Raw genomic sequence first — 27,387 nt, 5'->3', positions numbered from 1 at the left:
GCCAGTGACAGTGCTCAGGCCCTGAGTCCAAGCCCAGGAATGGGGAAAAAAAAATAAATAAATAAAATAAAAATTAGTTAAATAACTTAATGCCAGCAAGCCACTCTTTACTCCTTCTTGGTTTTTCATCATACATACTCAATGTGGCCTTGGAGCTCAGTACTGGCCCAGCCCAAAGGAGAAGACTGTTATTTATGTAACAGATTTAAAGCCACCTATTCAACTTCCTGATTGGAAGGTCAAAACACAAATAAACGAACCCAACATTTTTTGGGAGCTTATGCATTACCAAATTTCTGTGATCCAGCGCTATGTCCCCTGTGTACCACAATCAGGATAGAGAAGGCCTAACCCACTTGCTCACCATTGTAGCCTAAGTATGAGGTCATCCATTCTGCAGCTTTATAAGACTTCTGAAAGTCTATATTCCAACCACATGTTCTAACAAAGAATGTAAAGCAGGACCCCAAGTAACTAACACAGTGCTTGAAAGTCCAGATAAAACATACAAGGCACAGAAGAAAGGGAGCTATGATACTGAGGCTCCAGGAAGAAGAGTGAGACTCAGTCTTGGAAGACAGTGGGATCTACACACTCAGACTGGAAAGGAATAAAAGCTGAGGGTTTAGTGTGAAATAGAGAAAGAGCAGTGTCTTACAGAGGAGAGAAAGTGAAGGCTGAAGGGGTCTGGGAATGTGATTTAGTGGTAGAGTGATTGGTTAGCATGCATGAAGCCCTGGGTTTGATTCCTCAGCACCACATAAACAGAAAAAGCCAGAAGTGGCTTTGTGGCTCAAGAGGTAGAGTGCTAACTTTGAGCAAAAAGAAGGCAGGGACAGTGCTCAGGCCCTGAATCCAAGCCCCGGGACTGGCAAACAACAACAACAACACCAAAAAAAAAAAGCCCCACAAATGTGAAGACCTCAGAGGCTAGAAGATGCATGAGGAACCTACAGAATTCTATTGGTACTTTCAGAATAAAACAAATGTAAGGTTAAATCTGCATATATAACAATACCCAGTTTCATTCTCCTTTGCTTTGGATTTTTTTTTCTTGTCCGTATGCAGGGAAATGGACAAAGAGAGTTTGTATTGGTGCCATTTCACCAGTCAGTGGTGGGTTAATGGGATTTGCTAGAATTTATTCCCTGATTGGAGGGTAGTGCAGAAATACATGAACTTAATGGGAAGATTGAGAAGTATTATGCTCATACATCTGTATAAATTGATAAATAAACATATGCATGTGTGTATAAAGGTATGTATGCATCTAGTTTCCCCCAAATGTGTGTATAAACAACCTTTATTAAGCAAGATTATATGCCTATGATCTGAGCACCGGTGGCTCATGCCTGTAATCCTAGCTTGTCAGGAGCCTGAGATCTGAGCATCACAGTTTGAAGCCAGCCTGAGCAATAAAGTCCATGAGACTCTCATCTCCAATTAACCACTGCACCACCAGAAGTGGAGCTGTGGCTCAAGTGGCAGAGCACCAACATTGCATGAAAAAGCTCAGAGACAGTGTCTAGGCCCTGAATTTAAGCCCAGAACCAGGAAAGAAAGAAAAGAAAGACAGAGAGACAGACAGGAAGAAAGGAAGGAAGGAAAAGAAACTATGTGCTAAAAAACACTACAATATGCCTTCTATATTTCAAGCAAAAAGATTTCAAACATAATTTCAAATTCATTGCAATGAGCAATGGGGTTGTGTAGTGTGCCAAGCACTGTGAGGGAAGAGCAGGGTGAAATTTCAGTCCCATGATGCTCAGAGTGAAGTTTCAGTCATGTGATGCCCTGGTTAGCAAGAGCTCAGGGCAGGAGGTTCACCATTAGTAAGAGGAGATGAAATACTCAATACCCACCATTTTCAAATGCACAGCAGACTCTTGCATTTCTTGATTATCCAATCTTCTGGATTTCCCAGGTGGTGTCACAGCAAGAAAAAGAAAAAGAGGCACACGTGACATACATAAATTTCAGGCTCTTCATGTATGCAAATGACATGCTAGGCCATGTGTTTGGTAGGATTTAAATACCAAGTGATAGAGGTATCTCATTTTTCTCCTATGAAGCTTAGGCCAGCAAAGCTGGGGCTTAAAAAACTATATGATGATGAAGCTGTTCTGCAGCACTGAGCTAGTGTTAAGAAGACCTGAGTAGGAGCTGCAGGAGCATACACATGCACAGACAAGACTTACTGCAAGGAACCTTTAGGAACCCTCCTCTACATGGAAGGATGAGGCCTGGGAGAAATCTCTGCACAGGACTAAAAGCAAGGAAGAAACTTTTCATTGTGTGGTCTGTTTATTTGTTTTGTTTTTGTTGCCAGTCCTGGAGCATGGACTCAGGGCCTGAGCACTGTCCCTGACTTCTTTTTGCTCAAGGCTAGTACTCTACTTCTTGAGCCACAGCGCCACTTCCGGCTTTTTTCTATATATGTGGTGCTGAGGAATCGAACCCAGGGCTTCATGTATACGAGACGAGCACTTTACCACTAGGCCACATTCCCAGCCCCTCATTGTGTGGTCTGATACAGTTAAGCTGAGCATTCAAATTTAGCACTGAGTCCCCTACAAAATGGGTGTGGGACTGTGTTTGTTTAATGAAATGAGAAGTATTTAAGTAACTTATGTAAATTGTGCGATTCATTAAACTAAAGGGAAATACTACTTCCTCACCATTCTAATTATTCTTCCTTTCTAGCAGTATAAACCTTAAGAGGAAAGTTGTACGTCAGTTGCTCACATCTGTAATCCGAGTCACTCAGAAAGCTGAGATCTGAGGATCACAGTTTAAGGTCAGCCTAAGCAAGAAAGTCTATGGGATTCTTATCTATAATCAACCACCCAAAAGCAAGAAGTGGCTCAAGAAGTACAGCACCAGCCTTGAGTGAAAAAGGACAGGTGGCACTCATGTTCTGAGTTCAAGCCCTAGTACTGCCACCAAAGAAAAAATTCTGTATCTATAGATTTAAATATAGATATAGACCTTAGGGTAAATTGCTCACTTTTTTCCTCTCATGACTTCGCTTTTATTCCAGCTAAACAAATTATAAAGTTTTACAAAGTCTATTTTAACATGGCTTCTTAGGGGTTCTTACCCAGCATGCATGCACTAGGCCCTAGATTCATTCCTTACCTCCACAAAAAAAGGAAGTAAATTTTGAAAAGAAGGTGGAGTTAATAAAAGAATATTCATCTCTAATGATCTCCTTAAACATTTTTTTTTTTTTTTGGCCTGTCCTGGGGCTTGGACTCAGGGCCTGAGCACTGTCCCTGGCTTCTTTTTGCTCAAGGCTAGCACTCTGCCACTTGAGCCACAGCGCCACTTCTGGCCATTTTCTTTATATGTGGTGCTGGGGAATTGAACCCAGGGCCTCATGTATATGAGGCAAGCACTCTTGCCACTTGGCCATATCCCCAGCCCCTAAACATTTCTTAAATAACAAGGAGTGATCAGAAATGTGATACTGGCTAGCTTCTCTTCTACCAGTTCCTGGATACAATGCAAATTTCAGTGTCAGAGCTACCTCACTGAATTCACCCTGGCTTCCAGAAAAGGATGCCATGGTCCACCTCTCTGAAGTTTGTATTCTGATGAGGTGTAAGCACTCAGCACAAATGTCAGCCCTCTGGCACTCTGAGAAGGAGGAACAAACATTAGGGCAGAGTATTTTAAGCAATAGGCAGTATGCAGGCCGGGCATAAAGTCAGGTCTGCTCTGTGGCAGATGTTAGGGAAGGGGTGTGGGAAGAACACATCAGGTGCAGAGATGCCCAGAATAGAAGGTGGTGCCCTTGAACTAGAGCCTCTCTTCAAGTCCACAATTTTCACACAGTAACAACTGGAGAAACATTCTGTGTGTTGAGCTATGAGGTTGAGGCCTTTGAGGAGAGCTGAGATCCCTATGACCCAACCTGGAAGAAGAAACTGCACTTCAAAGACACATGCCAGATAGTAGGTAACAAATTTAGTTACAAGATGGGGCCCTGAAGTAACAGTTTGCCAAGGAGTTCATGGAGATCCTTAAAGCACTTGCTTTAAAACAAGTCTTAAACTAGTCAAGGTGGCTTGTTGCTGTTTTACTGGAAAGCACTAAAGATGAAGTTCACTAACACAGCTTGAAAGTTGTGACTGCCTGAATTCTGACACTTCGAGGAACATAAGGCATTTTGAACTGCATTTTGAGAGAGGGCTGACTCACATTTACTCTGCTCTCAGAAATCAGTTCTACATGTCTGCAGCTTGGATTCATTCAGGAAGCTCATGAACAATCTAACCATCAGTTCATTTGTTTGTTTTTTGTATAGTTGAACTGATTTCCTTGGAACATTAAAAAAAATTCTCGCTAACTACATTTTTAATTTGGTACTAAAAATACTACAAGCTGGAAAGTGAAACTTTTCCAATACATGAATCAAAAATGAAACTGAACTGAAAGGGGAGGGGCTAGAGGAAAGAGGAAATGATAAAATTCAAAGTGGGTTTATTAGAAGGCAACCTATAACAAGACTGTCAAGCAGAAAGCCAGAGTTATGGAGCTCCTGAAGGTAGTTTCAGGACTGGTGGGGACTGCCCTAGCCTTAGGTACCTGACGCACTTTCCACAGAGAGGACAGCCAAGCAAGCATGGGTGAAAGGACTTCAGACTACGACCCTCATGCAAGCTGACTTCTGACCTTGACTCTGTTCTGGGACTATGCACAGGGGCAAGTGACATCCAGAGATGTTGGGATTGGGTGCAACCTGCCTGCCAGACCCAGCAGAGGTTTCACAATGGTCTGCTACATTTTAAATCATTTTTGTGATTTAAGTTAATAAACACTATGTAAAATCTGCACACTTGATTACTGAAATTTGACATAGCTATGATGTTCTAAGGTATCTCTGTCATGTCATGTTTGAATCCTGCTGGGTGCTGAGGAGCAAACAAGGACAAACACGGTACCTCCCCAGCATAGGCAAACCAAGCTCCACTGAGCTCCATCCCCACCCTCATATAACCGAATCTTCATGTTCAAAACACAAGTTGTTATATTGTAATCTAGCTTTTATCAATTCATAAAAGACATGAGTATAATGCCAGTTCATAATATCCTAGATATGGCTCCTGGGCACTGAGTTGAAATGAGAATAATCTTCCTTATCAGCCACAATAAATGGTTTCTAATCCTAGAGACAGAAAGCAGGTGGCCCAGAACAGTTAGTGAAGAGGCATGAGTACTCTTGTCCCACGGGAGAGCAAGACACTGCTAGCTGTCACCTATAAGATTCTCAAAACCAGACTGTATAAACGAAGACACCTGCAAGTCCCACACATTCACACTTTTGCAAATATGAAGCAAAGAACTTTCACACTACCTGCCTCACTGTACTTTTGTTTTTCAACTTGTCTTCTTAAATGCCCCTCAATTTCAAAATGATAAAGAATTAACTAAGAACCATGTCAAACTTCAATGCCAGAAACTCCCAAGCACACACAAAGTGTAAACAAACACTTACCCTGAAGGTAATCGGACCAGCTGGGCCAGCAAAAGAAAATTCTTCCTGTCGGAGGAGAACTAATATAGACCAGGTGCAGGAGGGCGGTTCCTGAAGCCCAGCCAAGCCTATGCTGAGCAGCCATGACGCAGCTCTGCTCAGCCAGGGCGGGCCACCCGCAGCTCTGAGCATGTCATCAGCTGGACCCAGGGTAGTGAGAGAAGGCTGGGACACAGGAAGGAACCTCTTGCTCTAACACTGACAAACCTCCCTCCCCTACGTGTGCCTGCAAAGTGTGGGCTTGTCTGGGTAGACTTGGCACCTATCCAGGGTAAGGAGGCCAGGTCGAGGCTGGCAGCCAGTCCTGAGGACAGGGGCAGGGTTTCAGTTTGGGGGACCAGAGAGTTCTGAAGGTGGCTGTAATGATTACACAATGGAGCTGGGTATAGTGCTGCCACCCCCCCCCCTCAGCATTATGTAAGGTTATGTAACTAAAAAGAGAAGATACAAAGACACAAGTAGGGTCCACAGAATGCTAATAGTTCTCTCTGCTGTGCTGAAGGGGAGGGGGTGCAGTTAGAGTAGCTTCTATCTTGCTCTTCATATTTTCCTGAATTTTTGGTGAACTTTAACAAGACCATGCCATAAGAATGGAAAACAGTGAAGACTAATCTTTGTATGTTAAACACCAGAAGATCCAGGTATAAGAGCGGGTACCTGCAGTCCCCGCTGCTCCCAAGGCAGGGAGGGCCAGATGACTCTGGGAGAGCCAGCCTGGATTACACACCATTGGTCCTGAAGACCTCATCAAAACAAATCAACAGGGGTTGGGAATATGGCCTAGTGGTAGAGTGCTCGCCTCGTATACATGAAGCCCTGAGTTCGATTCCTCAGCACCACATATATAGATAAAAGCCAGAAGTGGCGCTGTGGCTCAAGTGGTAGAGTGCTAGCCTTGAGCAAAAAGAAGCCAGGGACAGTGTTCAGGCCCTGAGTCCACGCCCCAGGATTGGCAACAACAACAACAAAAAAAAAAACCAGAAGTGGAGCTGTGGCTCAAAGTGGTACAGTGTTAGCAAAAGAGCTCAGGGACAGAGCACAGGCAAATAAATAAATTAATTAATTAAAACAAACAAAAAAAACCCAAATCAACAACAAAGCACATAACAAATATACAAGACCAAGAAAACATTCCTTGTATTTAGAAAGAAAAGCACTCAGGCTACTGGAAAGAAAATATTTTTAAAAGAAAACCAGGCCTGCTTTTAAACAGTCATGTGCTAAGACCTTGTCAGGACCTGCCAGATAAGTCAGCACAAGCAGAGCTGGGCTCAAGAGCTTTATCATCTACAACACAGCTAAGCGACGCTGACGTAAATAAACTTCCATAGCACCTCCCTCTCTCCAGTGCTTAGAGAAATCTCCCCAGGCTACACTTCAGAAATGAAATTTCATGAAGGGGCTGGGAATATGGCCTAGTGGCAATGAAGTACCACTTTCTATTAAAAATGTAAAAAAAGCTGTTTACTTTTTTTTTTTTTTTAAACTGGCTCAGGCTAGTCTCCAACTCCTAGGCTCAAGTAATTCTCCTGCCTGCTCAGCCTGCTGGGTGGTGGGGACATCACCATGTCAGCTTTCAAATGGCTTTCACAAAAATAAACTGCTTTTGGGGCTGGGAATGTGGCTTAGCAGCAGAGTGCGAGCCTAGTATGCACGAAGCCCTGGGTTCCATTCCTCAGCACCACATAAACAGAAAGTCAGAAGTGGCGCTGTGGCTCAAGAGGTAGAGTGCTAGCCTTGAGTAAAAAGAAGCCAGGGACAGTGCTCAGGTCCCGAGTCCAACCCCCAGGATTGGCAAAAACAAAAACAAAAATAAACTGCTTTTAAAGGGCTGGGTACAGTGGCTCAGGCCTGTAATTCTAGCTACTTGGGAGGAAGAGGTAGGAGATTAACAGGCCAAGGCTAGCAAAACTTTGTGACCCTATCTGAAAGTAAACCAAAAAGAGCCCTAAGTATGGTTCAAGGCCCTGAGTTAAAACTCCAGTACTTAGCCTGCTGAGGTCTCTTTTTTCCTCTCATCTATTAGATCTTTCCTAACACTAATGACTCAGTTTCCTAACAGCTAGATAATGAATTCAAGATCAAATTAATTGGGCTGGGAATGTGGCTTAGCAGTAGAGTGCATGCCTAGAATGCAGGAAGCTCTGGGTCCAATTCCTCAGTACCACCTAAACAGAAAAGGCTGGAAGTGGCACTGTGGCTCAAGTGGTAGAACATTATCCCTGAGCAAAAGGAAGCCAGGGACAGTGCTCAGGCCCTGAGTTCAAACCCCAGTACTGGCAAAAAAAAAAATCAAGTTACTCTTCTTAAAGAGACCCTTTCTTTCATTTTCTGTCAGTTGTGGGGCTTGAATTTGGGGCTTGGGCGCTGTCTCTGAGCTTTGTTTGTTCAGGGAAAGCGCTCCACTACTTGACCCACAGCCCTATTTCTGGCTTTTTTTTTTTTTTTGAGTAGTTTGTTGGAGATAAGAATTTCACAGATGTTCCTGCCTAGGCTGGCTTTGAACTGTGATCCTTAGATCTCAGCCTCCTGAGTAGCTAGGATTGTAGGTGTGAGCCACTGGTACCCAGCTTTGTTTTTTTTCCCTTCTTCCCCTCCCTCCCTCCCTCCCTCCTTCCCTCCCTCCCTCCCTCCCTTCCTTCCTAAGGCTAGCACTCTGCCACCTGAGCCACAGCGCCCCTTCTGGCGGTTTTCCATATATGTGGTGCTGGGGAATAGAACCAAGAGCTTCATGTGTAGGAGGCAAGCACTCTTGCCACTAGGCCATATTCCCAGCCCTTCTCTTTCTCTTTTTCTATGCCTTGAACTGTGCCTTGAACTCATAGCCTTATTTGTTCTACTACTTGAGCCCCACCTCCAGTTCCAACTTTTTAATAGTTAACTGGAGATAAGCATCTCTCTGATTTGTTTCGCAGGCTGGCTCCAATCCTCAGAACTTAGCCTCATGAGTAGTTAGGATTATAGAGATGAGCCATAGGCACTGGTAAGGAGACCCTATGTTCAAACTCCTGTAGCGCAAAAAAATAAAATAAATAAATAAATTTATAAGGGGGGAAAAAAAACTCCAGTACTACCAAAAAATAAAAATAACCAGCTTTTAAAAAAGACCAGAAAGAAGTAATCTCTACTTAGTACCATGTAAGTGTGAAAGTTTTGGCACTGCTAATTTAATAAGATAAGAATATTTCCTCTAAGAGGAAAATCTTTGACAAGGCTAGAGGGCAGCACAGTGGCACACTGAAGGGTCTTCTCTTTCTCACATCCCTCTGAGTCTAGTAATCCCTCCTGAGGACAAAGGACACAGCTGTCAAAGTGAACAATGTGGTTGTGTTTTATAATACTAGGAAATTCACACCCAGTGCTGGTGGCCTGTAATCCCAGCTACTTAGGAGGCTGAAATTTGAAGATTGGGGTGTGAAGCCAGAGAAAGCAGACTGAACTGAAAGACTCATCTCCAATTATCTAGCAAAAAGCTTGAAATTGAACTGTGGTTCAAGCGGTAGAATGCCAGCCTTGAGTGAAAAAGCTAAGGGAGAGTGTCCTGGCCCTAGTATTGGCAGTAAACGCACATAAGTACACACACACACACACACAAAACAAACAAACAAAACACACACATACACAGAAACTTCAAATCACCTAAATAATCATTAATTTAGGAGAGGTTGGGGCTGGGATGTGGCTCAATGAAAGCATTCCTGAGACCACAGAGGGCACCAAACAATACCAGATAAGTGACCATATCACGATCCATACATGAAACACAATCCTATGCAGCTCTTACCACTGGCTGTTACAACTGGCTAAAATGCACTAGATCCTAGGCAGATGCCATTCCTTATTCTCATACTTGTAATTCTGGAGGCATAAGCCATTACCATCTTCCTTCCAAGGGGAGTGTGAGGCTTCCAGCTGGCAAGTGGGAGAAGTGGATGACAGTGCAGGTTTGACTCCAGACTCAGAGTCCAAGTGTGCAAGTACTAGGCCAGCCTGGTCCATGGGATCCTTCCTCGCAGACACACTGGTGCACAGGCACAGCTCAGTGCTAAGAGAAAGGAGTGTCAACTGTTCTGACAGCCAGAGTTCAGTTATGGGGAGAGAAACTGTTTTTTTTTTGTTGGTTGTGGGGCTTGAAGAAAAGTTTTCTTAACATCAATTTTGTGAGCATAAATTATATGAGACTAAGATGTCAGAATAAGCTGGAAGCCAGCAGCTCACACCTGTATTCCTAGCTACCTACACAGGAGGCTGAGATCTGAAGATTGTGGTTCAAAGCCTACCAGAGGAAGAAAAAGTCCATGAGACTCATCTCCAATTAGCCACCAGAAAACCAGAAGTGGCGCTGTGGCTCAAAGTGGTAGAGTGCTAGCCTTGAGCAAAAGAAGCTCAGAGATAGTGCCCAGGCTCTGAGTTCAACCCCTATAACTGACACACATACACAAAAGTCAGAATATTAACACTGATCCTCTCCATCATCAGAAAATTTATAAAGCTAGTGCATCTCATATAGATGGATTGGTAGTGCTTTGCAAGAAAACACCTATAGGTGCTAGGAATGTGGCTTAGTGGTAGAATGCTTGTCTGGCATCCATGAAGCCCTGGGTTCAATTCTTCAGTACCACTTAAACAGAAAAAGCCGGAAGTGGCACTGGGGCTCAAGTGGTAGAGTGCTAGCCTTAAACAAAGCTCAGTGCCCAAGCCCTAAATTTAAGCCACAGGACTGGCAATAAAAAAAAGAAAAGAAAAAAAGAACACCTATGGCATGAAACAAAGCTGGAGGAAATGACCTAAGATGGGTATGGGAGTTGGGTGTGGAGGGCTACATGTTGGGGGCCAGCCTGGGTTACCTCGCAAAGTCAACCCCATCTACTGGGGTCTTAAGGACAAGTATTGAGGGGAGGGGTTCTTGCATGGCACTGGGAGCTCAAAGGCAGGGGATCTGGGTATCACTTCCTGCTGGACATTGCTCTGTCCTCGACTAGGCCCATAGCTAGGTGGCTGTGTGGGATGTGGGGGCTGTGAGCTCTGTAAGAAGGTATGGATGTTTGGAGGGATTTACATTCACCAAGCTTGACCAACACATCTCTAGAGCTTTCCTTCTGTTTGTCAGAATCAGGTGTGTGAATGCCCTTAACAAATGTTCTAATTTTATCATCAGAATAATAAGAGAAAATATACAGTGGCTGGAGGTATGGCTTGGTGGTAGAGCCCCTGCCTAGCAAATCGGAGGCCCAGAAATTCAAACCCCAGAGCTATCTCCCCAAAAAGAATGTTACCCTTCTAGAGAAGTAATATGAAGTCTGGATGAACTTACTACACTTCAGTGATTTATGCACAAGAGCGGCAATGTTTCCTCCTCCTCCTCCTCCTCTTTCTTCTTCTTCTTCTTCTTTTTTTTGCCAGTCCTGGGCCTTGGACTCTGGGCCTGAGCACTGTCCCTGGCTTCTTTTTGCTCAAGGCTAGCACTTGGCCACTTGAGCCACAGCACCACTTCTGGCTGTTTTCTGTATACGTGGTGCTGGGGAATCGAACCCAGGGCTTCATGTATACAAGGCAAGCACTCTTGCCACTAGGCCATATCTCCAGCCCCCGTTTTCTTCTTTTGTACAGAGGGCTGTCTCTATCTCTATGCAGTACTGCATCTCCACAGCAACACAGACATGAAAGACTCCAGAAGCCTGTCTGCCTGTAAGAATGTTCTAGATGACCACAGCACAACCCAGAGACAGGGACACACAGAGCTGAATTAAAAATAAGCAGTCAATTTCCAGGCTGAGTCCCATGTTAAAAAACCTTTGCCTGAAATAACTTGTATGTGAATGTTAATGGGAATATATAGAAGAAAAATAAAAGTTAAGGTGACCTAAAACAAAAGGCACAATTATTTGGTTCTTAGTCTTTGTAAGGGCTCTGTGTCTAACTTGCCCCAACTGCCATTAAGTGAGAACAGGTCACCTGAAGGCATGTTAATGTGACTCATTTACATGGAAGATAAGTTCTACACCTTTGCTGAAAATCTTAGGCTAAAGTTTGCTTCAGCTTCTGATTGGCATTGGTTAGAATGTGAATAGTGAAGTGGCTATCCTAAACCTTGGTTTATCTCAATCCAAACTATCATAGATTTCTGAGGCAAATATGGTTCTTATCTAGTGGTATTCTACTTGTATCCAGAATACTGTATTAATTAAAATTTTATTATGTTCATTTTTGTATTCTTGTGCTTTTTTTTGTTCTCGCATGTATCTTTAGTATAAATGTGTTGCTATTAAGAGTTTGTCTCCAGGGCTGGGGATATGGCCTAGTGGCAAGAGTGCCTGCCTCGGATACACGAGGCCCTAGGTTCGATTCCCCAGCACCACATATACAGAAAACCGCCAGAAGCGGTGCTGTGGCTCAAGCGGCAGAGTGCTAGCCTTGAGCGGGAAGAAGCCAGGGACAGTGCTCAGGCCCTGAGTCCAAGGCCCAGGACTGGCAAAAAAAAAAAAAAAAAAGAGTTTGTCTCTGACTTTTACAAATAAATTTTGAAATTTAAAAAAAAAAAGCAGTCATGGGTTGGGGGATGCAGTCCTGGGTGAAGTGCTTGCCTGCCATTGCTTGGGGCCCTGGTTTTGATCCCCAGCAACACATAAAAAAACAAATGCAACAGACATACCCTATGACCCAGCCATACCACTCCTAGGTATCTATCCTGAACAACAGGTCTCAGGATACCATAAAGACATCTGTACATCCATGTTTATTGCTGCACAATTCACAATAGCCAAGATATGGAAACAACCCAGATGCCCTGTTGGGATCCATCTTTCCCCTTGATGGAAGGGGCTTGATACACCTCCCCCAGCCCTGGGGAATGCGGCCCTTCTACCCCCTCTGGATTGGAATCCAGAGGAACCGGTTGGGCAAACAGCCCCCCAACCTTCTAGCCAGCCCGGCGTGCTCAAGTGACATTAGCCCTTGGGGGTCAGATGATACCTTTCAGCCTATCGACATCCTGGCCAAACCCCTCCCTCGGAATCATCTCCCCTTGTCCTTCTCTTAATAAAGTCAGTTCGCTCTAAGAAGCTGACCCCTTTGCATGTGTACGTTGGAGGCGGGCACACATCTGCTGCTGATCCCGTGCATGTCAGGTTGGAGCTGACCCCCCCCCCCCCCCGCCCCGTTCCACTCTAACTTACCTGCAGGTCAGGTGATTAGGGGAGAGGGCGAGAAAGGAGGGTGGAAAGAAAGAAGGAAGAGTCCGAGCCGGGAGGGGCAAAAAAAACCCCAACAATGCCCCACTACAGATGAACTGGTCCAGAAAATGTGGTACCTATACACAATGGAATACTAAATAGCAATTAGAAATGATAAAATACTGGTATTTGCAGGGAAATGGTCATAACTTGAACAAATAATGTCGGGTGAGACAAGCCTAGAACACAGAGAACAAAGGGGCATGGTCTCCTTGATATATGACTGTTGCGGGTGTGTATGTGTGTAGGGGGGGAACAGTAGAGACCAGGTCTGCAAAATAACAAACTTCTTTTCAAATGGCATCTCCACATGTTTGGGTCAGTGACTTTACATTATATATCTAATACCAAACAACTACTAAACGTCTATGATAGACCTATCAGAGGATCACAATAGCTCAACAGCTATGTATACACATGATTATATAAGATGAGGATAAGCAAAAAGAACCCCAAGAGAAGGACACAGGAGGACTTTATTGTTGTCATTACGTTTAATGTTCTAGGTGAATTTCCTTTGGTGTACCCCACATGGTTACTGTATATGATTTTTGTACCCTGGATATTGTATATGTGCTTACCTGAACTAAGGAAGGGAAAGAAAAATGATGGAGGGTGTAACAAATATGATAAGAAATGTACTCACTACCTTATTATGTAACTGTACACCCTCTGCACATCACCTTGTCAATAAAATTTAATTAAAAAAAAACAAATGCAGAACCTCATTTTGTTTCAGATAGCTTTTTTGTTTTCTTGTGATGGGTTAGAAGAAATGCAGGAGCAGCTACTTCAACAGCAGCATGGACCTTCAACTCTGTAGAAGGACTGCCAGTCTCCATAGAGACAGAAACCACTCAGGTGGCTCTCAGGCAAGCACAACCCAAAGTTTAAAGGCCAAGAGGAAGAGCAGAGGATTTCCCAGGTAGGGTGATCTCTCCAGTTTGACAATGAATGTACCTGTAACTGGCAATTTCTTCCTTTTTTATTTTTATAGGAATGGGAGGAATGGGGTATCTTTTTTTTTTTTTTTTTACCATTTCATATTCTTTTATTCTTTCTTGTTTACATTCAGAATAAAAGTCAACATTAGCATCTGGCACTGTTTTTGTAATTTTTTTGAATAAAGTCACATTTGTAAGAGGTCTCCTCTACAAACTATACCATACTACACACTAAAGGTTGGAGTAAGAACACACATGGGCCTGACTGTCAGACTTCAGTCTTTCCACAGCTTTTGCATCTAATTCGGCATCTTTAGAACTAGATGCTTCACTAAGCAAACTTATTTCTGGATCAGCAGGCCAATATGAAATCCGGTTAACTCCAGCATTTACAATCATCTTCAAACAAGTAGAACATGGTTTTCTGGAAAAATAAAGATCACAATTTTTCAGCACTGATCGGTGCTTTATAAGAGCAATTTGCCCAGCATGTAACTCTTCACTAGAACAATGCAGACCAACAATTTTCATGTTTTTCACCACCACAAAACCAGTTTTCTTTACCTGGTTTTTGTCAGCAGATACTTTATTCACCCCTTCATTATTTCCCAAGGGTCCACACTTTTCTTCTTCACTTTTCAGTCATGCTGCCAGTCTGGGTGCTGACTGACCACCCAGCCCCCATGCTCTCCAGATTTTGCATCTGCTCAGCTTCTTTCATCCCAAGCCTCGCTGCCCCTGCTGCCCAGGAAACCTCTCTCAGCCAGTCATGATCCTGATCTAGCAGGTTCTGCTTTAGCCTCCGCCCGGCAGCTGACAAGCGCCAGCGGGGCACCGGGAATGGGTATCTTGATCAGTGAAGGATATGATATCCATTTGTGCTCAAAGCACTGTAGACAATGTCTGTTACTTAATTCACTTGCAGTGCTAAAAATGATCACTTCATATTTGGTCAATGAAAAGTTTCTGAGCCAAGTATAGTGGCACACACCTCTATTCCCATCACTTGGGACACTGAGGCACAAGAGTTCTCAACCAGCCAAGTGTCCAAAACAAGGTTTTCTCAGAAATTCCAAGGGGAGAGGGTCCTCTAGAGAGAAGTAAATGTGTGTATTATAATCTTTATGACTGTTGACTTTTAATCTTTAGTACTAGGATAGGGAAGTAACAACTAAATTGAACACATCAAAATCCCACATAAGAGCTGTAGTATGTGGAGCTGGGAATATGGCCTAGTGGCAAGAGTGCTTGCATTGCATACATGAAGCCCTGCGTTCGATTCCCTAGCACCACATATATAGAAAACAGCCAGAAGTGGCGCTATGGCTCAAGTGGCAGAGTGCTAGCCTTGAGCAAAAAGAAGCCAGCCACAGTGCTCAGGCCCTGAGTCAAGCTCCAGGACTGGCCAAAAAAAAAAAAGTAGTATGTATAGGTGTTGCTCAACAATCTAGTCTAAGAATACCAAATTATAATTGGGTTGTCATAATCCAATGATCACTCCAACAAGGAATGTGGTTTTAAACGTCGACCGAGCTCGGCTGACACCCTAGGAGTTGTTGAAGACAATAGAATAAAACCAAATAAGGAAAGCTAGTTGTGGGAGATTTCCTACACTTTCCCAGCTCTGCCTTTCTGCCAACTCCAGCAGGAGGTAAATACAGGATGGTTTTGATCATGCAAAGAATCATTCTCTGTATCTGGTTCTTCTTCAAAGTTCCCTGAAAAGGCAGCAGAGACCTGGCTTCTAGAATGTGATGGTTCAAACAAAACTTGGACTAGTTCTAAAAATGCATCTTTGAATATGGCCTCAAACCGGAGGAAACTGTTTCCATGATAAACACAAGTGTAGGTGACAGTGGTAAAACTTCTGGGAGGTGACAGCTTAGACACGGTCAGGCACACACACACCCCGGAGAGGCTACTCTGCCCCACAGTTCGCATGAAAACCTCCCCAAAGACCAGAGAACTTCAAATGACTTCAAGCCCCATTCCTGCCATCTTAGTGAAACAGCATGCAATTCTGTGTAGTCCAGGCCCTTTTGGAGAAAATTACATTTGTGTTGTAGCAGGAACATCAGCAGAGACGTCCCCAGCTGACCCTTCAACCCTTTGTGCTCTTAATATTTTCAAGATGCTTATCACTGAAGTTGTTTCTACTGATCACAGCTGGATCTCTGGAACAAATGGAACAAGATAAAAACTTTCTGTCTTTGCAGTCAGTATTTTGTCCCCGAAAGAAGAACAGCATTGCTTAGGAGGTCACAGCAAAGGAAAATTGACAACTGGGGTTGGTACCTTACACTTTTGCTTTATGGCATGGTTTTTCTACATGGAAATCACAAAGTGAGACCCAACTCATTAGCCTCACTTTTTGCTCTGCCAGGTATGAAAACCTTATTATGGTCTAGAATGGAGTTTAGCAGTGGTGTGTTCATCTATTGGGCACATGGCCCTGGGTTTGATTCCTGGAACTGCAAGTCTGCTACCAGAGCACCACCAGGTGTGCGATGGTTATGGCGGCACTGTTCACAGAAGCCCACTGAGCCCCAAGCCCAGTGCTCATCAGCTGATGAGTTCATAAATATGGTTGGTAGGCTGGTTACAGAAATAAGATGCAGATAGATAGAGCTAGATAGATATACGGATGTGTGTTACCCTCTCTCTCAACAAATAGAGTCTTACTCAGCCATAAACAATGGAAATAATGTCGTTTGCTGGAAAATAGATGGAACCAGAGCTCATCATGTTAAGTAAAGTAAGTTCCACAACTGCATTTATCACAAAAAGGAAAATAAAAAAGGTCATGAAAGTAGAATGAGGGTACTAGAGAGGTGGAATGAAAAGGAACCAGGGGACAGAGAATAAGAAAGAATAAGAGGGAGAGGTAGCAGTGATCAAAGTTCATACACAAAATATCACAAGGACTGTACTTTGTACATTAATGTATGCTAATAAAAAACCTCCCCGAAACCCAAACCACCCACCTATTAAACAGAACCCATACAGTGACCTAGCCTGTGCTCTTCCCACAAGCCTTTAAGCTCTGTCTAAGAAGGGGAACAAACCCCAGCAGCAGTCACTGGACAATGCCTGCCCGGTCCCCTGTTCTCCTCAAAACTGTCAAGGGGTTGTTCTGTAAACCTAAAACTACTCCAAACAGTAAGTAAGTTAGAAAGTTAACAGGGAGCCAGTGTGGCAGCCTGTGCAAGAGGCTAAGCCAGGAGGCCTGGGAGCCCATTGTAACCCTAGCATGCAGGAGGTTGAGACAGGAGGCCTGGGAGCTGGAGGTTTTGTCTCAAACAAAAAAGGATAAAGCAAAAGAGCACCAAAAAAAGCAAAATATACCTAACTGTACTTAAAAATACAGACACAAAAGTCTTCATCAACCAGTAACAAACTGAAGTGGATGAAGGTGACAAGACAAAATCAGGATATCTCAAGAAGCAGTGACAGTCTACAAAGGACAGGGCCCTGGGACAGCATGTGCCCTGTTTGATGTCCAGCATGTTACCAAATCAAGGAAAAATAAGGGCGCGGTGAAGCTTATTCCACTGGGGCTTTTCCACGGATTGGCATCCTCATTCTCAGGCTGGGAGGACAACAAATGGAGCACTACACTGCTTCTTTCTCCCCTGCCCTCTGACCTACTGCAAGTGAGGCCTATAAGCCATGCCCAGGCTTGCTGTGCTGCAGTGGGGTCGGGACAAACAGGGGAGAACCATGGAAGGAGTGAGCTGATCACCAGGCATTGTCCTTATAATGGACACTTGGCATTGTTGCCTCTTTGTACAACTACTCAAAGATAATAATGAATAAATAAAACAGAATAAAAATTTTTGAAAATAATTGAAAGGGCTTTTCATTTAGGTTGCTCAAACGAGAGTGAAGCCAGGCACCAGTGGCTCAAACCTGTAATCCTAGCTACTCAGGAAGCTGAGATCTGAGGATCATGGCTCAAAACCAGCCCAGGGGCTGGGAATGTGGCTTGGTGGTAGAGTGCTTGCCTAGCGTGTATGAAGCCCTGGGTTCGATTCCTCAGTACCACATAACCAGAAAAAGCTGGTGTAGCTCAAGTGTTAGAATGCTAGCCTTTAGCAAAGAAGCTCAGGGACAGTGCCCAGGCCCTGAGTTCAAGTCCCAGGAATGGCAAACAAACAAACAAACAACAAAAAAAAAACACACAACCAAAAAACTAGCCCAGGTAGGAAAGTTCATGAGACGCCTGTCTCCAATTAGCCACCAGAAAACCAGAAGTAGAAATAGAGCTGTGGCTCAAAGTGAGAGTGTTAGATTTGAGTGAAAGAGCATAGGCACAGTGCCCAAGCCCTGAGTCCAAGCCCCATGACCAATCAAAAAAAAAAAAAAAGTGAGTGAGGCTTGGAGGATATGCCACACTTAAGAAAATGTATTTCCCACATACTTACATACTTTCATGGATAGTCTTTTTATAAAGGGCCCTTGTACATCAAGAAAAAGAACCTAGGGCAGGAGTGTAGCTTAGTGGTAGAGCCTCAAGTACCTTAACAGGAGATAATTAACACAGGCGAGCATACAAGGAGGTAGACTGAACTTCGGCAGTGATGGTGGCATTCAAGGACCAGGATGTATCTGCTACCTGTCAGGTTAAATGTGCTGCACAGAAACCTTGCACTGGGTTAGCTGTTTCCTATTCTTCATACTCATCAACTTGAAGAAAGATGAACCCATCCCAGCTGATCCAAGGTTGGAAGGAGGATTCAAAGTTGAAGCCAGCCTTGGCAGCAGAACAAGGCCCAAGCCCCTTTGGAATTAAGTTAATTTACAAAAGAGGTGTGATACTGGGCTGAGGGCACGGCTCATATGGCAGAACACCCACCTCCCAATCTCAAGGCCCTGAGTTCAAACCCCAGTACTACCAAAAAATGTTTCACACATAAAATAATGAAACATTTTTGTTTGACCTCCCAGTATGATGACTCCAAAGTAGCTTTAAAATACATTACTTGAGACAACCAAGAGAGAGCATGTGTCTGAAAGAAAATTAAAAGAGAAAGAGAATGAATGTTTACTGAATGACTACAATGTGTTCAGTGCAGTCCATGCTACTCATCCAGGAAGGCACTTGGAAGACCACACCATGTGAACCTTCTCCAACATAATTATGCAAAATATCACCCAAAATCAAATATACTCAGACAGAACTTTTTTTTTTTTTAATTGAGACAGGGTCTCACTCTGTAGCCCAGGCTGGCCTCAGTCTCATGACCTTCTGTCTCTGCCTCCCAACTGCTGGGATTCCTGGAGAGCAGGTGGACGGCCTCCATCCTCTCCTCATGCCTAGAAAAGGGATTTTGAGTGACAGATTCTGTCCAAGGACACACTATGACAATGTGGCAGACCCGAGACCTGCACTGAGAGTTCACAACTAGGAGACTCCGCAGCACAGCCTGACTCCCTCACAAGACTGTTCTGGGCTCAGAGTACAGGGTCTCTAGCAGGATGGAACAGAGATACAGAGAAAATCACAGGACACAGGACACAGACTCATGTGCATAGGCACAGCACATGGGATTGTTGCTCAGTATCTGAGGGATACTTGTGCCAGCATTTGAACAAACACAAGATGACAAGAAGCAAGTCTCTACATGTCTGTATACATCCCTTCTGGAGTCTGGGGACACCTGCACAATCCAAGGCTGGAACCTTGTGGATTGAAAAGACAGACACAGACATATAGACAGACCGAGACACACACACACACACACACACACACACACACCCCACACACACACACTATCCTGGCTTGGAAAGCATCTGGGCTGAGGGTGGCTCTGTGGCAGAACAGGAGCAAGCAATTGCCTTGGCCAGTTCAGGGCCCTTGGTTTGATTCTCTATACCACCACAAAAAAAAAAAAAAAATCAGGTAAAAATAAATAATGCTTAGTAACAGATTCACAAGTACTAAGGTTCCCACAAGCTTCAAAGACGCACAATCTGACTGCAAGCAGCTGACAGGCCCAGTAAGAACTGAGGGAATGCATGGCTGTGCTGTCAGAAGTCCACATCCGCAAATGAGCCCAAAGGGAATCAGTTTCTACTTATTTTCCAATTCCAGTCCCAGTGCTCTCCTCTTCCCCCACCGCCCCCCCCCCGCCCCCATCAGTGTTTCTATATTTCTATTTTGCAACATTTCAACAGGCTATAGCTCCCTGGGGTTTGACTTGTTCCCATTTGTCATCAGGCATATCTAGGAACTCATTCACTCCCTTCCAATCTGGCAACAGGACAGATAAATCTAGATAGAAGAGTAAGATGATTTTTGTTCCAGAGGGTGACTACCTAAGAACATGATGCCTGTGTAGGGGCAGAACTGAAGTTTGAACTCAGAGCCTTGCACTAGCTGGGCCACATCTGCAACCCTTTGCTGGTTATTCCTGAGATAGGGTCTCGCTTCCTGCTGGGTGTGTGCCTGGACTTTGGTCCAGGGCATTGTGCTTTCCCACTGTAGCCGAAAGAGAGGCATGCCCACCACACCCAGCGTCTTCTGCTAAGATGACTTCCATGGGCTTTTCTGCCAGGGATCCCATAGCTGGGGTGACAGGCAATACGCCAGCTTCATCTTCTCTTATTATTATAGTGTTTTTTTGTTTTTGTTTTTTTTTGAGACAGTGCCTCCCTCTATTGCCCAGGCTGTTCCGGAACTCATGTGTTTCAGCCATCCTTTTGTCTTACCCTGCCAAGGAGTTGGGTCTACAAACATGAGCCACCACACCTGGTTTAGATGACTGAATTCTTAATCCCATCCCCAGCCCAGCTCAGAGCAGGTGAGGTAAATGAGAAGGCCATACTTCCACAAGGTGGAGACAGGAAGCATCTTGCAAGAATGTCTATCTACTTCCACCTACTTACAAGAAGGACTTGCCAAACAAATTAAGCAACCTCAATCAACAGCTAAATAATTCTGCATCTTCCTCATTCCAGAAGATAAACATCATATTTAAAAAAAGAATTGAGGCCAGGCTTGGTGGCTGACATCAAGAGGAAATCAGTTCCAGGCCAGCCTAAGTTTAAAAATGTTAGCAAGATCTCCCTCTCAACAAACAAGCTGGGTGCGTTGGTGTATATCTATTAATTCCAGCTATACAAGAGATGTAAATAGTAGGATTGCAGTCCATGCCAGCCTAGACAACAAAAACTAAAACCACCCCAAAAATAACTAAAGAAAATAGACAGGGAATATGGCTCAAGTACAGGCCCTGAGTTCAAACTCCAGTAATCCTCTCCAACAAAGTAGTTGACAACCTGCCATGGTGGTATATGCCTGTAACCTAGCTCTAGGGAGGGGGAGGTAGGAGTATCATGAGTTAGGAGCCAGCCTAGGCTACACAGAGAAGCCCTGCCTTAAAACACACACACACACACACACACACACACACACACACACACACACACACACATACACAATAACACTAGGGGTGGGGGGGTATCTGCCCCACCTGGCATGCATCATCAGGCACCAAGGGAAGAGAGAGAAGGGGGGAAGAGAAGGAGAGGGAGAAGGAGGGGAAGTAAGGGAGAAGAGGCATAGGAGAGGGAGGAGAAGCACTCCTTTCCTAGAGGAGGGCAGTGCCATGCAGAGAGAAGCCCGCCCCCTGCTGACAGAAATTGTTGACTGAATTGTTTAGACCTCCCTGATTGCTGTTTTTTAAACAGCCCAAGGCCTGGCCCTTGCCAGGCAGATGCTGCTGTCACTAGAGCCACACTTCCAGCTCTTCTTTTAGGTTATTTTTCTGACAGGGTCTTGTGTTTTCTGCCTGAACCAGCCTCAGACAACAGCCTTCCAAATTCTACGTTCTGAGTGGCTAGGATTATAGATGTGAACCACCATTCACGCCCAGCCTATTGGTGGAAATGGGGTCTCACTAATTTTTTTGCTCAGCTTTTCCCCAGGCTGGCTTTTAACTACAAAACCTCCCAAAGTCCTCCTCTCACACAGCTAGGGTTACAGGCCTAAATTACCATGTTTAGTTCAGAACATTTACTCTACAAGACAATAAAGGAGCAACGTGTGGTGGGTGGCATAGCCCTGGAGTCTCAGCACTAGTGAACTCTTGCACACTTACTATTGACTGTGCACTACTTCCTTATATCAAAGCCTCATTATTTAATAGTAGAGGACAACAGTAGAGTACAAACATGGCCATGTTTCCCCCCTGGATGGCCATGAGCAAGTAAGCAGGGACTTTGATGGCATGCCAAGTTTGTACTTCGCTGGGTGGGGGGATAAGAGTGGGAACTGTTTACTCCCATGGTTTTGTTCTTTCATCTGCATCACAACTAACTAGAGGTTTCAACATTGATGGCTAGATGTGGAAGCACATGCCTATAATTCTGCACCCCCAGCAAACACTGGGGGAAACAGAGGCAGGAGGGTAAGTTTGAGGCTCACTTGGAATATAGGAGGAGAGCCTGCTTCAAAATACAAAATGGATAACCTTGCTGGTCCAGTTTCTGACTGAGTGGGGGTCCTAGATAGGTCTAGGTAATTTTCATATTTAATAATTTGCCCCCAGTGTCTCACAGGGGAAGGCTGGCATCAGACCCTAGGTCAGATCCTAGGTGTGCTGTGCTGTACTTCAAAATAAGTTGTCAGGCCCACAAAACCAGACTTTACACCTTGGCCTCCATGAGCAGCATGAAAGAACAATGCAGCTCTGCAGAGGGAAGACCCCAGATTCACACCCAATGCTTGGCCACTGCTGGCAATCCACATGCAGAGAATAAGGGACTGAGGTGTGGGGGGGGGGGGGAGGGGAGGATGTTAGGTGTCGGTGGCCAGTTCAAGGTGGGCCCCTTGGCTCCACAGAACTCACAGAAGAAGAAAAATCATAAGAAGCCAAAGCCATCTGTGTGGCTACAGGAAGAAACAACTTCCAGCTTTTGTGGAAGCTGACAGTGAGGTGTGGTCACTGTGGCCAGAGGTCGAAGGCCAGAACTGGGGCAAGTCTGCTTTGAAAGAACCAAGTCATATAGAGCTAGCTCCTCCCACTTCCACGCTGCCAAGTTGGGAGTTCAGGAAGAGCTGGAGGGCACTGCCTCTACCATCTCCACCTCCACACACAAGCAAACCACGCACGACGACTCCAGGACAGTGCCCACGGGTTAACTCTCTCACATTACAGTACTCCTTCTGGAAACATTTTTCCTACTCAGTGCTGGCCTTCTACCACTTGAGCTATGCCTCATCCTTTTTTGACATTTTTATTAGTATATACTGCCTATACAGAGGGTTTCATTGTGACATTTACACACACACACGTATTAAGTATACAACTTTAGTGCCCCATTCCACTAGCTGCCCACAGGCTGTTTCACTTTCCTGTCAGGTTTAGTATATATGAATTGTATTTCACATGTGCACGCAACTTAGATTAACACACACACATATTAGTCAGACTAACCACACACACAGTGCTCTCTCCTCTCTGTCCCCACCCAGAGTGTTCAACAGCTTTCAGCTTCTATGTGCACCTTCCTGTGCAGGTGCAATGTATGTGGGTATAATTTGTGCACTGCCCCTCGTTCCCTAACCACACACACAGTGTGTGTGCATGTGTGTGTGTGTGTGTGTGTGTGTGTGTTTCAGGCCTAGGTTCCACAAAGGAGTGAAAACATGCAATATCTGGCTGTAAGCTCTGCTCACCTCAGCATTTATGGTGACTCCAGTTCATTCATTTTCCTGCAAACAACTTAATTTTTCTTCATGGCCAAGTAATATTCCATGGTGAACTATACTGTCTTGATCCATTCATTGGTTGTTGGACACCATGGCTGGTTTCTTACCATGTATTTAGTGCAGCTGGACCAACACAACTGTTGCCCCCCACCCCCAATACTGCCACAGCCAGGACTCCTCCAGTTCTACCATCAGTACTCCTTTTCCAGTGCCACTAACGGGACTCCTTCTCTAGTGCTACTGCCATGACCCCTTCTCCGGAGCCACCGCCAGGACCCCTTCTCCAGTGCTACCTATCTTCCCAGCACACTTCAGAGAGCTCTGGCCCCCTCTGACCCTGGCCCCCTGGGCTACTGTGTGGCTCTAGGACTGCTGGCCTTCTTTTCTTTTCCAGAGCCTCTCATGGGCTCAACAAGCACTGCAGGTCTAGCTCCATCCCCAGCCCCAAACACAAGTCCAGGTATTTCTTCACTCAGTACTTCTGTACTCTTGTGCTAGACAAGAGGAAAGCTCCCCCGAGTCTGGTTTCTCTACTGCTGATCACCACACTCTCCCTTCTAACAGGATCTCAATTTTGGAAGATGGCAGAGCGCTCCACCAAAAAATAACTACTCTGCTCTCTCTTGTAAGAGAATAAAATCCCAGTCCCCCTCCTGCTTCCTCCATTCTGTTGCCTGAAATATGGTCCTGTGAGCAGGACGGCTGCAGCCACTTCGTGACATGAGAAAATCCAAGTGGTAGAACGTGTGCTTAGCATGTGCAAGACCCAGGGTACCTCCCTAGCACTCCACAAGGAAAAGCAAAATCCCAGCCCTGAGGAAGTTTCTGCCTTAATACTCGGTAGCCTCTAAGTAACACCACTAACTGCTGCCTGTGTGGCCTACTCATTCATTACAAAAATAAAATCATATGGTGTACTAAGGCCAACAATTAACCAGATATAAGAGACAGACAGACAGGGAGCGACAAAGACAGTGAGTTAGGCTGATGGGGGGGTAGGGGGGGGAAGACAGAGGAGAGTGAGAAAGAGAGAGATGGGGAGAGATAGACAGGGAACAGACAGTGAGGGAGGGAGAGGCAGGAGAGGGAAAGAGGGAAGTCAGGAGGAAGAGAGAGATACTCAAATAGGGAAAGAGAGGGAAAGAAGGAAGGAGGGAGGCAGGGAGAGAGAGAATATATCAATCCATTAGATTTTCAAAGAGCATACCAAACTCTAAAAAGGAAACACTATGAACTGTGTTTCATAAAAGAAATGACAAATTCAACACAGGCCCTAAAAGGCCCCTGAGGTGAGTGCTTATAAATGCTGAGCTGCTGAGAAGTGAAAAGATGGCCGTGTTGTTTAAATCTCCCCTTACTGCTTCCTAAATATAGACTCAGCCCTGGGCTGGTGACCAAGGCCAGCATCCAGGACACATATGAAATTAGCTTAAGGTGGAATAAGGGCATTATTAGTGTTGTTCCTAAAATGAAATCTAGAAGTTTTTTTGTTTTTTTTTTTAAGTGAAGAACAGCCTGGGCTTTCAGGGACCACAGATAATGTCCGCATGATGGCCAGGATATGCTTCACTGGGAATGACTCACTTGGTTTTGCCAGTACTGGGATCTGTCTCAGGGTATCCCGCTGGCAAGGAAGGCTCTATCACTTGAGCCACCCCTGCTGGGGGTGACCAATTTCCTCCACTGATAAGGCTAGCAGAGGATGTTGGGTAAGTCTCTGTTCTGGGGACGTGGGCCTGTGTTTCCTTCCCACTCTGAGGGCATATGCAGAACCAAGATTAAGCCAGCTCATTTAAAAAAAAGTTTCCTAAGCACAGTGCAGGTGTATCACACCTGTGATCCTCGCTACTCAGGAAGCTGAGATCTGAGAAAGCCATCCTGAGCAGGAAAGTCTATGAGACTCTTATCTCCAATGAACTACCAAAAGAGCTGGAAGTGGAACTGTGGCTCAAGTGGTAGAGCACTAGCCTTAAGCAAAAGAAGTTCAGGGACAGAGCCCAGGCCCAGTTCAAGTTTCAGGATCTAAACGCGCTCACGCGTGTGCACACACACACAGACAGTTTCCAAATTGGAAAAAAAAAAAAAAAGACATTTGCTGATGAAATACAGAATGGAGACCCAATATGGTGGCACACAGGAGGCAAAGGCCTGGGGATATTGAGTACTAAGGCCAGCCTGGGCTACAGCAGGAGCCTGTCAAAAAGCAGGCAAGAAAACAAAAAACAAAAACAAAAGACACCTGTCCACCTCTGCTTACCAGCCTTTACTTCCCCATCTCCACAGGACACACTCAATGTATTTAAGGGGAGAACTTGAAACCAATGAAAGTTGTCAGTCCATGGAAATGGATGTCTTAAGATCAACTGCTCTGACATGCTCAGCTTTTTTTTTTTTTTATCAGAGATACATACATTAGAGATGCACCACCTTCCAAACAATGGTTTCTTTGCCTCACTAAATCAAGCACCACCATTCTTACATGGGCATACACACCCATACACACATACACACACAGAATACACAGTCTTCACCCCTCCAGCTGTGGGCCCCACCTAAACACTGGGAGCTCAGTACAAACACAGCCAGCAGGAGCACTGGGCACAGGGCTGGGGGTGAGGGGGTCACTTGAGCTCTGGCCAGTAGAGCTCCCAGTCTTGTGCTTTGTGCTGCTTCCTCTCTGAAATGCCGCCTTCTTCCATGAGGCAAAATTGCAGTTGCTAATACATCCCTAAGAGTGTATTATTGTTAATGCTTTTATTTTTAGGCTAATCCGAAAGCAGGCAAGTGCTCTCTGGAGAGAATAATATACAAAAGTAATTGTCAGTGTATAAAAATCAATGGAGTAAAACTCAGAGGTTGTTAGATATCATTCAGTATAAAAAAACATACATGGCCAAGTGCTGGTGGCTCTTATCTATAATCCTAGCTACTTAGTAGACTGAGGATCACAGTTCAAAGCCAGTCCAGGCAGGAAAGCCCATGAGACTCTTGTATCCAATTAACCACCAGAACACCAGAAGTGGTGCTATGGCTCAAGTAGTAGAGCACTAGCCTTGAGTTGAAGAGCTCAGGGACAGCACCCAGGCCCAGAGTTCAAACCCCATGACCAACCAAAGAAAAAACCCAAAACAGTATATGAAGGCAGGCATGGTGGCTCAGGCCTGTCATCCCAGTTACTCAGGAGGCAAAGATTGGGAGGATCATGGTTCAAAAGCAGCCCAAATGGTTCATAGAGACTCCATCTTGACATCTAAGCACAGGGGTATGATGCACCTGCCATTACCCTATGCAGGAGGCTGAGATCAAGAATACAGTTCCAGCCCAGCCAGACAAACAGTTCATGGAGGCCCCATCTCCAGGGAAAAGGCTGGGTGCAGTGGAATGTGTCTGTCATTACAGCTATGGTGAGAAATGTACATAGGAGGATTATGGTCCAGGCTGGCCCAGGAAAAAAGTGAGACTCTATTTCAAAATAAGCACAAAGAAGGGGCTGGGGACATGGGTGGAGCACCTGCCTGGCAAGCATAAAGCTCTGAGGTCAAACCCCAGGGAAGCCCCCCAGAAAGAAGGGAAATAGAAAAGATTCAGGTGATTACATGTACCTCCCCTTCCCCCCACTCCCCACCACACCCTTCACAGCCTGAGCTTCCCTCTACTTCAGGATGGATTTATCCTCCTGGCCAGAAACTAGAACTTTCCCAGGGGCTGGGAATGTGGCTTAACGGTAGAGTGCTTGCCTAGTATGCACGAAGCCCTGGGTTTGATTTCTCAGCATCACATACTCAGAAAAAGCCAGAAGTGGCACTGTGGCTCAAGTGGTAGAGTGCTAGCCTAGAGCAAAAAGAAATTCAGGGACAGTGCCCAGGCCCTGAGTTCAAGCCCCAGGACTGGCCAAAAAAAAAAAAAAAAAGAAAGAAAAAGAGGAGTTTTCTCCCCAGATGGCAGGGATTGGTGATG

At 44.9% G+C, this 27,387-nt stretch overlaps 1 protein-coding gene across 3 annotated transcripts in view; it reads right to left on the bottom strand.

The window, feature by feature from the left end:
• Positions 1 to 27,387, bottom strand: part of Nt5c3a (5'-nucleotidase, cytosolic IIIA) — a 48,166-nt gene that overhangs the window by 16,182 nt on the left and 4,597 nt on the right. The window contains exons 1-2 of one of the 3 annotated variants that reach the window (XM_048339498.1): positions 5,501 to 5,691; positions 1,863 to 1,911 (exon numbers count right to left, since the gene is read on the bottom strand). The exons of 1 other annotated variant lie outside the window; for it this stretch is intronic. In XM_048339498.1, coding sequence (XP_048195455.1) covers positions 1,863 to 1,892 — 30 coding nt within the window. In that variant the 5' untranslated portion in view covers positions 1,893 to 1,911; positions 5,501 to 5,691. Of the gene's footprint in view, positions 1 to 1,862; positions 1,912 to 5,500; positions 5,692 to 27,387 lie in introns of those variants that run through there. One more of the 3 variants, XM_048339499.1, reaches the window with a different exon arrangement.

Source organism: Perognathus longimembris, chromosome 2 (assembly GCF_023159225.1).
Source record: "Perognathus longimembris pacificus isolate PPM17 chromosome 2, ASM2315922v1, whole genome shotgun sequence".
In the NCBI taxonomy this organism is placed as follows: Eukaryota; Metazoa; Chordata; class Mammalia; order Rodentia; family Heteromyidae; genus Perognathus; species Perognathus longimembris.
Note: the sequence above shows the minus strand (reverse complement) of the source record. Positions and strands in the feature narration are given on the sequence as shown.